Raw genomic sequence first — 17,284 nt, forward strand, 5'->3', positions numbered from 1 at the left:
GATCTTCATACAGAATATAGAGACGGCCATATATGGAGCATGTCACAAGGTGTGACGGACTGACGGCCATATATGGTGTTGGTTTTGCAGGTTTTCATTGTAATCTGCGACCTACAGTCTTGTCCATGTTTTTAGCCCCTCCTATATAACATTAAAATATTTTATAACATTAAAAAACGCCATTGACAATGGACAGAGTTTAATGTTTGTTTTGTCACTAACACAAACATGAAATGCCATTAACAATGAACAGAGTGTAATTTGTTTTGTCTGTCACTGAGCAAATCTGCATATACATGTAAGGGATAAGGGTCGGTAAAGCACCCCTCACTTCACACGGGAGTGATCTTTTTTACATAGTTGTTCGGCCATGAATGGCTCATCCATTGCAATTCATGATTGGTTTTATTTAAGATGACCTGCTATTAAGTTTATCTAAATATAGTGTGAGCCATGAAGCCATCAGGGATAACTGCTTCAATAGAAAGAATGCAGTATCCAAATAGTGGAAAACTCCAGTATTTGGGCAACTATCATGGTAGACTGCCCTCGACCCTTCAGCCTGGGGACTGGCCACACAAGGCTACTCCACCCTGGAGTGATATCAATGATAACAAATAAGACTCCCCATGGTCATGCCACACAGACATTTCTAAAATCTAATTTGACTTCAAGACTATTACTATAAAGGAAACCCCCTTAATCTTTAATCTGAAGATAATAGGTTGTGAAGAGTGAGGTAAATCCAAAGGGAAATATACATTGGGATCTTGTTTAAGTTCGAGGCCAGGCTTAATCCATGTGCCAGGTTATTAATAATAAGAGAAGCAGATAAGAAGAAGATATAACTCCTGCCTGCTGTTGAAGAGTTCCAATTCCACCAAGACAGGTTCCAGACATCGGCGTGTGTGGGGAAGGACTGCCACCTAGAGGTTAACAGAAGAATTCCACCAAGACACCAAGACAGGTTTCAGACATCGGTGTGTGTGGGGAAGGACTGCCACCTAGAGGTTAACAGAAGAATAGCAATTAGAACGTCCCTGTTACTTACTCTACAAATCAAGTTAACAGAGATTAAAGACAATTATACAAATCTCACAAATATCCCTTCACTCAAGAACTATAGTTTCAATTTCAGCATAATTTCTCTCTTCCCAACAAATCTCACAAATATCCCTTCACTCAAGAACTATAGTTTCAATTTCAGTATAATTTCTCTCTTCCCACCCACAGCTATAGCCCCACCCAACACCAGTATAAAAGCTGGCAGTGCAGCACTTTCAAACAAACAAAGCAGATGTTTCGTTTTTGTGGTTTTTACTTGGGAAGAGTGGCAACCTAGCTGCTCTCCTTTATTTTCAGTTTGGCTGATATATCCAGGGGCTTAGCGAAGGGTCAATTGTGTCCACTTACTGTAGGCCTAAATAGGTAATATGTCACACTGTCTCTGAAACATTCATTGGATCCCACCACCACAGCTCTAGGCAAAGCTGGCTGCAAAATGTTCAAAATATTTAGAATATACTGTAAATACATGACTTGTTTTTATCAAATAACTTTCATTTAGTATAATTTAACCAGTAATTACACACACTAGTTAAAAGAGCAGTGTGAGGGACATGCCAAAATCACACATGCATACATCCAATGAAAGGAAAAAATAAGGAAAGACATGCCAAGGCTGTGTAAACGTTTGGTCATTTATAATAGGACCTCAGTGTTTCATTATTCTGCTACTTTTTCATGCTGATGATGAGTGATTCTGATGACTGAGGACACCAGTCACTTAATAGTGATATTGACTCATGTAACAAAACTGGCAGGATAGCATCTTAGAAGGGATGAAGGAATATTCTACACTGGTGTGGTGGCAGAACTTTAACACCGCAAGGCTGCCTCCTAGTGGCACAATATACCAAGTAATTTTGTCTAAATGTATCTGAGAGGCGGAGGTAGCAGAGGACAAGGCATATCATATGCAGAAGTACACCATTTCCCGCAGAAAGGACAGAGGAGAATAAATACATAGCACTCCCACAGTATGTTTCTGAATATTTTCAAATGAGAGTTAACATTTATAACATCTAAACATTTCAAAAACACGCCATGAAGCAGATAATGGCAATTTTGGGAGAATCATTCGAATGATGATACAAACTGGGAATTTGGTACGAATCATCTCTCTCTCTCTTTTTTTTGAAAACTCTCTTCAATTTAGGAAACCATTTAGTTACCATTTATAACAATCAAAATCAAAAATCAAAAACAAGACATACACTTTACGAAGACTTAGATAGCATTTTATACAGACTAAGGTGGTTGCACACCGGCCGCGTTTTTCGGAAAATCGATGGAGAAACACAGCTAAAAAATCAGAAATCGTGCCCAGTGTGTGGAGACCTTTATAGCATGTTACGTAGACAGCACTAGAATTGCATTTTATGTAGTCATAGCACTTTATGGTATATTATGAATAGTAGGGGAGGATGGGGGAAGATGAACCGTCGGGTAAGTTGAACCACCCCCTGTATCTTTAAAACTACACACATGAGTTGTCATGTGACCTCAAAATCAGGACACACCCACCATTTCAACCTGACTGTGAAGATGAGAGACACATGGACAAAGTGGAAAGTACATTTATACACAAAAAAGTGTTTTTTGCTGGTCAAAGTAAAAAAATAAACTTTTCTGGAATAATCATTTTTATATTAAAGCAAAAGCACCCAGGTCTAAACTTATATATCACGCATGTTGGTGATATACCAATGTATAAAACCCATGTGAATCATTTAGCTAAACATTAGCCTGGAGCATTAAGCTAGCCATGTTTTGTCAAAAAGTGGCCATGGGGCAAGTTGAACCAATTCCTTGGGGTAAATTGAGCCAATTTTCTTAATGTGAATCACCATTCATATTTTTATATTAAGTATTAGCTACTCAAATTATACTGAATGACCTTTAATTTGGATGTTTGCAAATGTTTGCAAATTTGCTATATTGTATTAACAATATTGCAAATATTATAAGGTTCTGAATAACAAACTTTATTTAATTGTCTTTATATTGTTTAAATAATAAATAAACAGATAAATAAGACTATTTGCAAAAGGGAAAACTGTTATTAAATTATTTTCAATACGTGAATACATTATCTGTTCAAGTTTAAGCTCTTTACATTAAAATATCATGTGGTTCAATTTTGGATCAACTTACCCCTTACCTGGGGCAAATTGAGCCACTTTTTTCTTTTTTTTGAAAAGGTCATATTTTCATGGCCCTTTGTCATAGCTGCTTACTCATCATTTCAATTGATAGAGGACATCCTGAAATATGTGTAGATCATCAGATTTGACTGCCATCTCATTTTGCCTTGCTTCCAGGACAACTTAAGTAAAAAGTGGTTCATCTTCCCCCATCCTAGTATGAAGTTTCATTATATAGATATTCCACTGTTACGTTCTTAGCTTACGCATGTTTCATGATAACTACTTTTTATGTATGTGATGTATTGCCATGCTTTTAGTTTCATTATATAGATATTCCACTCTTACGTTCTTAGCTTACGCATGTTTCATGATAACTACTTTTTATGTATGTGATGTATTGCCATGCTTTTTGTTCTTGCTTAAAGTAAGTCGCTCTGGATTAAGAGCGTCTGCTAAATGCCTAAATTGTAATTGTAAATTGCTAATAAGACAAATTGCATAACTCATCCCCTGTTGGCATAACACTGCATTATCCACAGTTGCACCACTACGTCCCCTCCATTCGGGTCATCTGTGGATAGTCTGGGTCTGCGAACCGCTCCTGGCGTTGTGTATGCAACCCACTGTACCAAGACATCTGTCAAAATGTAGCATACAAATATACAATGCATAATTGCATATGCTTTTATTTGGTCAAAATGTCAATAAAAACAAATGCTGGTAAATCAATTGAACAGAATATCTAAATGATGAGAATCACAATGTTGTGCACTGAAGATTAGATATCTGTAGCCTAATAGCAATTGACCTAAATAGCACTTTGAGATTATGTGGAATATAAAGTGCATTATAAATATAAAATCCATCATTGTTGTTATTATTACTTAAATAGAAAGACAGAAAATTACTTTTCCATTTATGGTATGTATCGAGCTGTTTACAATTATTATAACATTACAAATAACACATCCTTATTGTAGGCTAGTTAATTAAACACAGGGGCCCATTTGTTTACATTATTTTGAGCTGTCTCACACCATGTGAATCCTGGTGTCACTGCCTGACCACGCCCACATTAAGGACCCCCCACATAGTTTTCCAGGCAGGCTCTACTGGATGTGCATTTTGCATTTGCCACTAACTGCAACTAAAGGGTTTCCCCCTGTATGAGTCCTCATGCGTCTATGGGCTTTACCCTTTTATAAGTCCTTGTGTGTTTTTAGTCCACTACTTTGACTACAGCCTTTACCACACACGTTACAAGTAAATGGCTTTTCCCCTGTATGAGTCCTCATGTGTATTTTTAGATGACCACTCTGAGCACAGCCTTTACCACAAACTGTACAAGTAAAGGGCTTTTCCCCAGTATGAGTCAAGTGTTTTTTTTAGGTGACCATTTTGACTAAATCCTTTGCCACAAACGTTGCAAGTAAATGGCTTTTCTCCTGTATGAGTCCTCATGTGTGTTTTTAGTTCACTACTTTGACTACAGCCTTTACCACACATGTTACAAGTATAGCTTTTCCCCTGTATGAGTCTTCATGTGTTCTTTTAGATGACCATTTAGACTAAATCATTTGCCACAAACTTTGAAAGTAAAGGGCTTTTCTCCTGTATGAGTCATCATGTGTGATTTTAGATGACCATTTTTAGACTAAATCCTTTGCCACAAACTTTGCAAGTAAAGGGCCTTTCCCCTGTATGAATCCTTGGCTCATCAGTTTTGTCTTTGCGTTAAAACATTTGCCACACTCTATACAACTAAATATTTTCTTCCCTGTGTGACCCTCAGCCTCTTTTGGTAGTTTTGGTAGTTCGATGAAGTTCATCTTCTCCATTTCTAAAAGACAGTTTTCGGGGCTTGACATTACATTTTTGAGCCACTTGTCCTTTGGACAAGAACATTTACTCACTTGAATGACAAAATGTCATTCAAGTACTTTTCTTGCATTTTGATTTGTAATGTATTGCATAATGTTGCATTTGAATAGTTACAAATAAGTGTTCAAAAGAAGCTTATGACAAAAGCAGAACACTACAAAAGAAAACTGACACAAACAGGTTGTTGGAAGTTTCAACAAACATGTTCCAATATATTTTTGTGGTGACTCCAGGTCTTATTTTGAGCTGTCTCACTGTCTGAACTCTGAATCCTCACTGCCTGACCACGCCCACCTTGTGGCCACGCCCACATTAAGGACCCCAGGCTCCAGTGCTCCACATTGGAACAATTTAAATTATAATCCGAGAGCCTGAGAAGATAGGCATCACTATAGCCATGTGGGATAGGTTCACATGACGCTCGTACTTCACGAGCGACATGGCTTAACTTCCGCCTGTTTTACGCGATCACTACATTTACATTGAAAACGTGTACATAAACATTCAGATTTCAAATATAAAGTACTCACCACGTGGGCCACGGGAGTTACATTGCTGATTAGTATTGCTGCACTAAAAGGCATTTTTATCCAAGCTGCTTTTTAGCTATCAGTCGGGAGGAGCACTGCCAATACAAACTAATCCGGTGTGCAACTGTGAGTTTTTCAACAGGCACTGGACGGCTGCAATTCGAAACTGGCCCCTGTAAAATCTGAATCCTCCCGACCCCTTTCCCCCCTCACTGTATATGTTTCTTTTCCCTTTTTACCTCCTTTATGATGAATTCCTGTTCTGTTCTTTGGCTATATAGAAGTGTCTATTTGTATGTCTCTAAATGTTTTGATGAATTGAACAAGGTGGACCGGGGCAGCGGTGGCCAAACGGTTTGCGGAGCAGTCTTGATATCGGAAGGTCGCTAGTTCGTAACCCCGGACCGGCACGTTCAAATTACCACCGTTGAAGTGCCCTTGAGCAAGGCATTGAACCCCTACCATGAAATGTTCTATGAGCAGGGCCTGGCTGTAAACAAGTTATTGAGCTTAGTCCTGTTACCCTGGGTAAACATGGTAACTTTGCTTTGCCCCTCTTGTAAACAAGTACAATGTGTAATGCTTTATTGGGTCGTCCACTAACAGTTAACAGTCTTTGTATTGAGTTGTGCTTGAAATGTACTGTAATTCTGCAAACTGTTAATAAATATTTATTATTTATATATCAGTCAATCAAAAATGATGTAAACATGTTTACTAACCTGCAGTCAAGTCTTGACTGTCAAGACGCTGAGGGGTGAGGGCAGATTTCCCCCTCCTGCAGTGTTGCGATCCTTTACAAAAGCATTTTCACCACGAGTCACGACCATACACGTCACTTCGTCAAAACGCTTCAGTTTAGAATCATGCTTTGGAAAACGCGTAGGCCTATATCTATTCTACGTCCGAGCATAGACATGATAACGCCCCGCCTGCCTCTGATTGGCCTACCGACACTGCCCGTACGCGGTGGGAAATAATAAGTAGGCTACAAGGGAATGGCAACACGCGACAGTAACTTGTAACTTTTGTAAAAAAAAAAAATCAGAGGCAAACTAATATTGTTTGTGCCGTTTGCTTTGATTGAACTGGAATTGGAAAACAACTAATAGTACATGCAAGACAATTATACGTCCGGGTCAAAGTATTTTACGCATGCGCAATAAACGATCCACGCACTGTTGTATTTCGCCCCTTGGTGGTGGAGGTGTGTAACTATCACTATATGATAGCGTTTCGGCCTGTATGGCCGTTCTCAGCGTCGTTTAATTCTCAAAAGGACATAGCCTACATTCTCATTCTCATTATTATTATCATCATACAGACTCATTGTATGTCCTTTTACATGATACACGAAGAAAATGCCAGCACTAGTCATTGTCAATGTCAATGAGTGCTGGAATTTTCTTCACCTGAACTTATATCTTCGAGCATTGCACGTATAGGATTTAGTTTGAACCTTTTCTCTCGAATAATAGTGGAGTAAAAGTACAATATTTGCCTCTGAAGCCTGAAGTATAAGTAAAAGTACTGGAAATTTGATTGAAGTAAAGAATAGGCTACCTCAAAATTGTACTTATAGCAATGTAAATGTAAATGTACTTGTAAATGTAGCAATGTAAATGTAAATGTACTTGTACTTGTAAATGTACTTATAGCTCAGATTTTAATAACTCAGATTTATATAGCGCTTTTCTAAGTAGGCCTACCCAAAGTGCTTTACATTAAACAGTAGGAACAACTTTAATTCAAGATATAAAAACAAAAAGGCAAGTAAAATGTCAGTGCTAGGTTAAAAACATGAAAGGCTAAACAAGGGGCATCTTAACCAGACCTCAGCTCAGCTGGGGAAGGCCATCTTGAAGAGGTGGGTTTTGAAGGAGAGGAGGGAGGGGGCAACTCTGAGATGATTGGGGAGTTCATTCCAGAGGTTGGGGGCAGAGACATAGAAGGCCCAGCGGTACTTGGCCTTGCGGACCCTCAGGAGGTTGGCTTCACTGGACCTGAGGGGGCGTAGGGTTCGAGAAGATCGGAGAGGTAGGGGGGAGCCAGGTTATTAAGAGTTTTGTAGACCGGTGAGCAGAATTTTGTAGTGAATTCTTTGTTTGACGAGACGAGGAGATGCATGGTTAGGACAGACAGACATTTCATGCTTAATAGGTAGATAAACTGAAGCTAGGACTAAGCTGTGATGTCAAAGACATTGTTTCGGGTGACTATTTCAATCAGTGACACACTGCTCTTATCGTCTAATCAGCTTTATTAGGTCATAGCGTCAACAGCACTGAACCAGTGATTGTTACCAGTACACATCACTCTGGCTACGGTCAGTCACTACTCATTACCACCAATGGCACTCCTATTATGATGACATCACAGACAGCATTATCCTCAATCGGTTTTGCATTTGACTAAATTGTCTGATAGGAAGTGACATACAGTAATGTGAATTCTGTTTTGAGGTGAGGTTTGCGGTTTTAAATAGTAGCGGCTGGATAAATGGTTGCTCTTGCAAGAAGAGCTACAACAAAAGAATTGCACTTACTTGTTACTTAAGTATTTTTACTCTAAGAAATCAACTGGGATTGCATGTTAAAAAAAAAAAAAAACAGTGCTTAAAAAAGTAAAATGTCACTTGAACTACAATTCTGATGTAGGTACAACAATTAAACTTCACTTCATATCCCAGACAAGCTTAGTTTACAGAGCAGAAACAGTTGTGTAAAACTACTGTAGCCTATACTAGGCCAAATCACATTTAGCATTCTTGCCAGTTAAATCAATTTGACTATACAGTGAATACAAAAGTGGAATCATTTGCTAACACAGCAGTAGCCAAGTGCCAGTGGTGGTTAAATATTCCAGAGAAGAAAATGAAATAATACCTCATAAAATTGCATTCGGGACATCACAAAAACAAAGACAGGTGCGACTCTTAAAGTCTTTCCAGCTAGTTTAGACAGCCGCTATACTCCGGAACAAATAGCATACTCCACTCCCCAACTGTAACACAATATACATCAGCACTGAAATTCTCCTCAGTGTGTAGTTGCACAATACTGCCGTCATTCAAAAATATATAATGTATATAATATATATAAAACTACTTCATATGAACAGCCAGCTGATGCCACAGTACTCACAATACATTAACATTGATATCTAAAATATGTCTTTGTCATACAGACATGACACTGACGAATGATACTGAAAAGTAGCATGGATTATGACAGCCGAGTTGACATGATAAAGGGGAACTGTCGTCACAAAGACCCCAAGGTTTAAATTAAACTGCGTTGTGGTGGTTATTCCTTCCCTTGGATAAACTACAGTACACTACAGTATGTGCATATCATTGTTGACGGGCAGAAACCACTTATCTCCATATTTTAACCTATTGTGTTGTTTCGTAAATCAATGCCCTACTTGATCATACTCGGGCGTCACACACAAGTATCAAAAGTAGCAGCTATACAAGCTGGGAACACGTCGTCGATCTGCTACTTTTGCTTCATTTAATTTGAATGCTGAAAAGTAACAGTTTTGGACATGAATATGGGGACATATTCCAACCCCATAGAGACGATATATTCAGAACTGTTCCAAAAAGCAAACAGATTCTACTCCACATCTCTACATCCAACTTCCCAGACAGTGAGCTTTCCCAGTTTTAAATCGTTGTCATTCATAGTTGAGGTCATAAAAAGCAGATTTAAAATTCCTTGTGAAATCACTCCAGAGTGGCATCTCCAGCATTCTTGGATTAGGCGATTATAATTACATTCATCTAAGTAAGGCAGGTAGTAAGTAGTAGCTACGGTGTTTGTATAGCAGAATGCATACAGATCAAGATCAAATTATGAATCATATCTCAGTTTTCTTGGATCAATATATTGATGTGGTCTGACATGGAGCAACGTATCACACTAACCCTCAAAAATGCAGAACTCAAGACATCAAATGTTGCTTATCCCAATTCTTATGACACAAATGGGAACATTTACATTAAGAGGACAGTGTCACATTTCAGACAACTGCTAGATTGCTGTGGCTCAAAACCCAGGCATTCCCGGCTACATCCTATATACTGCATGTGCAGTCACTTGAGCCAAAGCTAACAAAACTGTGACTCACAGGCAGTCTAAAGCAGTGGTTCTCAAACTATTTGAATTTCAAGGACTCCCATAACGGTCAAGGAACCCTGTTCTAAAGACATGACATAACTATAGAAGTAGCTCTATTGATCGAGATGCCAGTAACAATAAAGACGAAACAGCGACTCACCTGGCTGATTCTTTGCTAAGGTGCTGGAATAAAATAAAAATATCCAATGAATTTAAATGATTTCCATACAATTACATTTTACGCAGACTTCCCTTTACTTAAGCTGTCGGTTCGTTTGACCTTCCTGAGCAAACCTAATCAAAGGGACATCTGCACAATATCCAAGTGTGTGGAAATCTTCTCAGCTCATTAGTACCAAAATGTATGAACTCATAACACAACATGGTAAAAATGTCAGTAGAGGATAAAGCAGTTGCTGTTCACAGAGTCCAGTTCACGGTCCAGTGTTGTGGTGTTAATCCAGTGATATTTCAAGAGACAAATGTAAAAATAGAAAAACATAAAATAAAAACATAGTTCACATCCAGTGGCGGCAGTCACATCTAGATTAAGAGGGAATTACCTACTGTACGTGTACATGTGTGTATTATTCAGTGATAAAATAAATGTCTGCAGTGTGCGACATGGAATGTATAACACCACACAGTAAAGTCCTGTGTTCATGTATCAATTTGTATACTCTTGGAGTTACAAATGGATAAACTGGACCTGTAATGGGTCCATTTGGTTCTAAATGAACACTTTGACAAAAATGAACACTCGGGATGTTACAGTGCACTCCCACAAGTGACCCTTACGTCAAGAGTATTAACAGGAAGGTCTTAGGAGTCACACGTGGTCCTTCTAGCGCCAGCCATTTCCTCAGTCTTCCGTAAGGTGTTCATTGTGTCCAGTGTCTTCAAAAGCAGTGTGGTGGTGCTTTGTACACAAACGCTCAGAATAGCAGAGATCCAGTGGAACGTATGATCAGCAATAATAAAACACAATAAAAACAAGAGGGGGGGGGGGGGGGTCTTCGACAATCCAACAGAGAGAGAGGAGGAGTGGTGGTGGTTTGGGGGTTATCCACAGCAGAATGAAGATTGACCGAGGCCATAATCCAAGATTTGCATTTTAGTTTTTTCCCCCCAATCCCTTGGGTAGACTTGTTCATGTAGTTGGACTACATTCTGACAATCCAAGGCCACTGGAATAAGATGCAAGTTGTGCGTGTGTGTGTGTGTGTGTGTGTGTGTGTGTGTGTGCACGCGCACGCTTTTTAAAATGTTTTTTCCTGTGTTGGTTTCTCTCATCTTAGTGCTGGGGAGGGGGTACAGTGAGTGTGGCAGTGGGGTGTGGAGGGGGTTCAGAGGAGGGAGGTGGTGTTGGTGAAGGTGTCGTCTCCTCAGAGCTCAGTGGTCAGAAGACCTCTGGGCTTGGCTCCGTCTTCCGAGGCTGGCTGCTGCTGAGCCACACCGCTGTGGGACAGAGAGATGGAATGACGGGACAGGACAAGACATTTACTGGAAGACGGCAAGGAACATAACCAGGGATGGTCAAGATTCACCCAACTTGACCAACCACCAGCATTATAAAGGCAGTGGTTCGTTCTAATGAGGTGATAGACACTAGACTGGGCCTTTAACCCATTACGACCTGAGACCGATTCTACACATGCCATTACCTTCTACATCAGCAGCACCTTTTCATGCTAAGGACACCCAAATTGATATGTATTTGGTTGCACACATTTTTGAGAATCACAGAATTTCTAAAAGTCGTTCTAAATCCTATAGCTTTCTACAAGACCCATGTTGCTATACTGCATGTAGCTAAAATAAATAATTACACAGATGCTTGCCTTGTTTTAATGGTTTACAGACAGCAAATCTCTTCTTAGGAAGGAACCACAGCACCATACATCTAGTCTAGTATACAATCCAAAGCAAGGCATCTGCAGCAGGCAAGTGGACAAGCCAAGGTAAACAGGATGAGCCATAGGTGCAGGAGTCATCAACGTGTCCGTATACAATGTGTGTGTGGTAACGATTTGGTCTTGTCCGTGGCAAATTTTTCTTTTTTACACACCATTATAATGTTCTTATTTTCATCATAAGACGTGAATGTCACGTCTCCAGGTTTTATTCAGAATATGTATGGTGACATTTACTTACTGGAGTCCACTAGTACTAGTAGTGGTTCTCAAATGTTTTATTTGCAAGGACCCCCTTAACTCAGAGAGTACAAATAGAACCAAATTTGTACACTCTCATAGTTACAGACCCGTTATGGTCATTTAGGGCTAGCTCTTTGTGTGTTCCTGGCAATATTGCTATTTTGTAAAAAATATAATGTCCACCACAACAAGCCAGCATGGTGATGACCCCTGCGTACGTACGTGACAACAGAGCACGAGCTGAGATTCAAACCCACGTAGACAGCAACCCACGATCAATGACTATTCTTGATCAATTTGAATCAATTTGCATGGAAAATTGGTTCCCCCATGCTCTTCGAGTGCTGTGGGTTCAAATCCCCCTCCCGGCCGAAGGTTTTCTTTTTACCTGGTGGCGATGACATTATGGGTTTGCGCGAGGATGAGCGGGTGAGCCGGGGAAAGCGTGACGCCCCCGTCCGCGGGGGGGAGGAGAGGGGTGACCTTGGCAGGGGAGTCAAGGTCGAGCAGGCCGTTAGTAAAGACACCGGGAGGCTGCGTTAGAATGGAGGGAAGGAAGGGAGGTCAGTCTCTAGAAACGGGAGCTGCAGTGGTTCTCAAACCTTTTCATGTCAACGACCCCTGCCCGCCCCCAAAATGAATTAAAGGAGAATTCCGGACAAGCGTTTTTTTTACCTTCAGATGTTGACGTTTATGCATTGAATACTGCAAGCAACAAAAAAAAAGAAACCTGCCAAGCGTTCCATACCGATTTAACGGATTTACCCTCTGTGTGGGCCTCTTGCTATGCTAGATCTCATATATGATGTGAAAACTTAATCCATGGAATGTTGTTGCTATATCTCTTCCACTTCAACGTGTGCCCTACCCTTTTCTTAAAATATGTGTTAATATACACATTATCAACAGAATTTAGTAAAAAAAACGGCTAGGGCGGAATTCTCCTTTAAGTAACTATTTGGCCCGTGGACCCCCATCTCTTTTCTTTTAAATGTTTTATCCCACAATTTTATAACCCATTTTTTCACCCAGTGTCAATTATCTAATGTAATCCTGGGCGCTACACTTCCTCTGCCAACCTGGGGGGGCAGCGGACTTAACTCATGCCCCCTTATATGCATGAGGAGTCCAAGCTGCTTCTTTTAACCTGACAGGGGAGAGTTTCCCCGGCCGGACGTAGCGCATGGAAGGAACACGCTATTCCGACCAGTTCCTTTCGCCTCCATCAGGCGCCCCGGCTAGCCAGGCGGAGCTAGTTTAGAGACAAGGATTACGGCATGTTTTTGTGAGGGTACCTACCCTAGGGGACACGGGGATAACATGCAAACTCCACACAGAAAGGCCCTTTCACCAATCCCGCCTTCGGGGAGGGACGCGGAAGAGGGACGCGGAGGAGGGAACACGGCCCCAGTGCCCACAGCGCCCCCAGCGGGAATCGAACACAGGACCTTCTAGCTGTGAAGCGACAGCACTACCGTGTCCACCGTGTCCCCCAGACCCCCATCTCAAAATATATTGTGCCAGGGACCCCCAGAAGCGAGAATTTGTGTTAAAAAAAGTTTGCTTAACCAATTATGCTGGGCACCGCTGTAACACTCCCAAGGACCCCTGGGAATCCCCAGACCCCACTTTGAGAACCACTGCTGTAGCTACTACATCAGCCAAGGTGTGCAGCAACTACAAAGCCTTTGTACTTAAAAAGGACCATACCAGAGTCAGGAGTTTTATTTGGCTCATTTTCTACCTTCCCTGGACGTTTTACATACTCCATTTGAGTCATAAATCTATAGAAAATTGTAAAACAACCTAGCTGAATATTTAAGGTTATGCCAACTCAAGACAGTAAATATGTTTTGAGCTTGTAGATCTGCTAGACCAGGGGTTTTCAACTGATTGTGAACAAGGGACCACCACCCTGACTTAGAATCAACCTGGGGACCACTATTGTGTTGGGTGGGGATATGGCCTAAGATTAGTGCTTTTGTAAGTTAACACTTGTTATGCAGCCCATGTGTATACCTCCCACTGTTTCTCAACCGTTGACTACTACTGGTAAAATGTCCTAATAATAATGACTCAACCAGACAATCCTGTGCATTTCCCCCTTCTTGAGAATCTTAACTCCCTTTTTCTGTTGAATTTCTTGAACTCCAACTTGTCAGTAAATTACTACATGGATGGACTCATCATAGGTCACCAGGTCATTCAGTTCACGGTTTCTCAACTAGTGGAAAGAACATTTAAAACAAATCAACAAATCCTACAAAATGCATGGTCAGGGACCACATGCAATACCTCCACGGACCACCAGTGGTCCATGGACCACCTGTTGAAAACCCATGTGCTAGACTGCTACCTTTGACTTTGACAGTTTTGGACATATGAGGTTTCTACCCGACAGAGACGATATATACTGTAGCTAAAATCTAAAACAACACTTCCCTGGTTTTATTCAAAACTTTTCAACAATAGCTGACCTACAAGCTCACAACATGGCCAACATACTGTAGTACAGTATGTGAAAAGTATACAAAAATACTACTAGATGAATACATGATTAAATGAGCAAAGAAACTCCAAAATGTGTTTGGTCCTTTTAAGCGCCTCTGGGGCAAACAGCCTTGTATCGAGGGTGATAAATATGTACATGCACAATACAGTATGCAGAAAAACTAAATCACTTCAAACATTCTGAACATACACATTTAGCTGAGAGAGAGAGAGAGAGAGAGAGAGAGAGAGAGAGAGAGAGAGAGAGAGAGAGATATACAGTAGGCACAAATGCCTTCTAAATCAGGGAGTCTCAAATTTATATATTTGGCCACGTAGCCCCATCTGAAATTTCTTTTGTGAAGATTTTTCTAAAATGTTCAAAAATAGCAAATGTGCTTGTAAATCTGCTATTTTTGAATAGACAACGCTAAAATCTAAAATGCCCTGGTACAGATGCTTTCCCCAGTTTTAGCGGGTATAGGGTGCACACTGCTCTTAATATCTGGGTAAATGCAGAAGACCAATTTCACAATGACGAAACTACACACCTGGGACCGGATAATTATGAGTGTAATTATTTTGTTACTATTATTAAAGACAGGTACAAAATAAAATACATCATATCGAATCACATGAACAGAGTTGAACAGACGGGCAGGTAGAAAGTCATCGGTTACTCACATTAGTGGGAATGATCCAGCGAGGAGTGATGAGCGGTTTGGGCTGCACCGGTGCCAACTGGAATACAAAACCAGCACATTACCAGTGGTGTAAAAAGACTACTCACATTTCTTTACTTAGATAAAAGTATCAATACTGCAATGTAGAAATAATTGTACAAGTAAAAGTCCGGAATTCAGATTTTACTTGAGTAAAAGTACAAAAGTTTTGGCATCAAAATGTATTTAAAGTACCAAAAGAAAAAGTACTAAAAATCTTTTGAAAATAGCCGATCTACAAGCTCACAATGCGAAATGTGACTGAAGTGAAGGCTAATAAGTGAAGGCTAATAATCAAAATCTACAAAGTAAATAGTAACTAAAGTTGTCTAATAATTGTAGTGGAGTAAAATTACAATATTTGGCGCTGAAATGTAGTGGAGTAGAAGTAAAAATACCGAAAATGTGATATACTCAAGTAAAGTACAAATACCTGAACATGTATTTACTGTAGTTACTTTCCACCATTGCACATAACTCTTACACAACCCGGCCGGCTAGGTCTTTAATTACACAGCCATTTAATAGGACTTCCAAATACTGTGACTCCCACATTCCTCTCTGTGGAAGTAAACACCATTTAAATCCCTGCCGCCTCCGGTGACAAATGTACAGTCTGTGTCTCAGGAGAAACGCAGAGGTAAAAAAAACCCCACCTAATTAAACTACAGACATTACTAAACAGAATGTAGGTTTATGGCTGCAGATTAAAGATAAAGAATGTGCCCCGCAGATCTCGTGGTTTTAGGGGCAAGGCCACTTGGCCTTTGGTGCAGTCCATTTTGTGAGGGCACAAAGACCAAAATTGCAGGGCAGGAAAGCCATAATCTTGCAATTTTGCATTCTGATGTGCCCATGTGTGTTGTGTGTGTATTTCTTTATGAATAACTGACTGTATTGTGTATCTATAGTTTCACGATTACTGTGATGTGCTGCTTGTCATTTCTTCTTTTAGTTTAGTTTTTTCTTGCAATACAATTTTTATTTAAAAAAAGTTGATGATTAAATTTGACTTTTTAGTCTTTCCTTAACTTTCAAGTCACAGAACACCCAATCGTAAAAACTGTGCTTTGTTTTTGTTTCTCTTTTTGAATGACACTGAATGACAATGACATTCAGTGTCATTTTCATTCAAATTAAATGTCATTGGACTTGCGCAAATAATTACTTTAGTATATTATTCCTTAATTATTTATATAATATAGTTTCTTTCACTCACTCATGCATACAGAAAAGTGAACAACACAGTCAGTGCCTACAGTATGTCAGAGTTGTTGACCAGTAGTTTCATGTCAAGGACCCCCACATTGATATGCATGCGTCTGTGGACCTCCATCTGAACATAATGCCAGGGATCCCATAAGATAAGATTTGTGTTGAAAATCTTCAAAATGATTCCAAATCTTTCACAACTCTTAACTTCTTCTTTTCTACAATGAACCAACGGCATAGACTCACCACAGGTGTTGGGTCAGTGAAGTCGATGAGGTTTTCAGACAGCGAGCCGGTCTGCATCTCCATCTCCTCCGTCTTCACCTGCACAACGTAAAGCAGCTGCTGAACTGATACGTGTCATTTTACAGCAGTAGTTCTCAATCTTTAGGACCTCCAAATTTATAAAAAAATTGGCCACCGACCCTCATCTGAAAATGTTTTATGGCAGCGTCCTCCAGAAGCAAAGATTTGAGTTAAATAGAATTTCATTACCACCTAAACGCAGATTTAATGGTTAGCGACTTAGTCCTAAATACTATGCTGTGTGACGAATAGTGAAAACAGCATATCTACAAGCTCACAATGCATTGCGGTGTGACATGTCGCGAGCTTGTAGATCAGCCACTTTTGAACATTTTGACATATTTTAGATGATGTTTTTCAACATTTTTCCGCCGATAATGTCCTGGCCATGGATGAAAGTGGTCGATCAAGTTATGAATGACTGAATGCTTTTGAGGCGTCGTATGTTGAGATCCACGCTGCTGGTGGTACTGGGATTGGTTCATTGGCAGCAGTTAATTGGTTAATGGGTGTGTTGTGTTAGTACCTTTGTTGCCAGGCTCTCAGGGGCAGACTCACAGGGCAGCATGGGAGTGGAGGAGAGCACGTCTTCACACAACCTCTCAACGCTGGGAGGAAGGACAGACGGGAACATCAGTAGAGAGAGACAGAGAC

General features: G+C 40.2%; 1 protein-coding gene across 2 annotated transcripts in view; it reads right to left on the bottom strand.

Annotated features, from left to right (window-relative positions):
- Positions 1-7,949: 7,949 nt before the first annotated feature.
- Positions 7,950-17,284, bottom strand: part of epb41l5 (erythrocyte membrane protein band 4.1 like 5) — a 70,811-nt gene continuing 61,476 nt past the window's right edge. For both annotated transcript variants that reach the window (XM_083777483.1, XM_083777482.1), the window contains exons 22-26: positions 17,157-17,238; positions 16,571-16,648; positions 15,075-15,131; positions 12,289-12,434; positions 7,950-11,202 (exon numbers count right to left, since the gene is read on the bottom strand). In XM_083777483.1, coding sequence (XP_083633609.1) covers positions 11,130-11,202; positions 12,289-12,434; positions 15,075-15,131; positions 16,571-16,648; positions 17,157-17,238 — 436 coding nt within the window. In that variant the 3' untranslated portion in view covers positions 7,950-11,129. The remainder of the gene's footprint in view (positions 11,203-12,288; positions 12,435-15,074; positions 15,132-16,570; positions 16,649-17,156; positions 17,239-17,284) is intronic.

The sequence above is a fragment of the Protomyctophum parallelum genome (assembly GCF_964188405.1).
Source record: "Protomyctophum parallelum genome assembly, chromosome: 11".
NCBI classification, from domain to species: domain Eukaryota; kingdom Metazoa; phylum Chordata; class Actinopteri; order Myctophiformes; family Myctophidae; genus Protomyctophum; species Protomyctophum parallelum.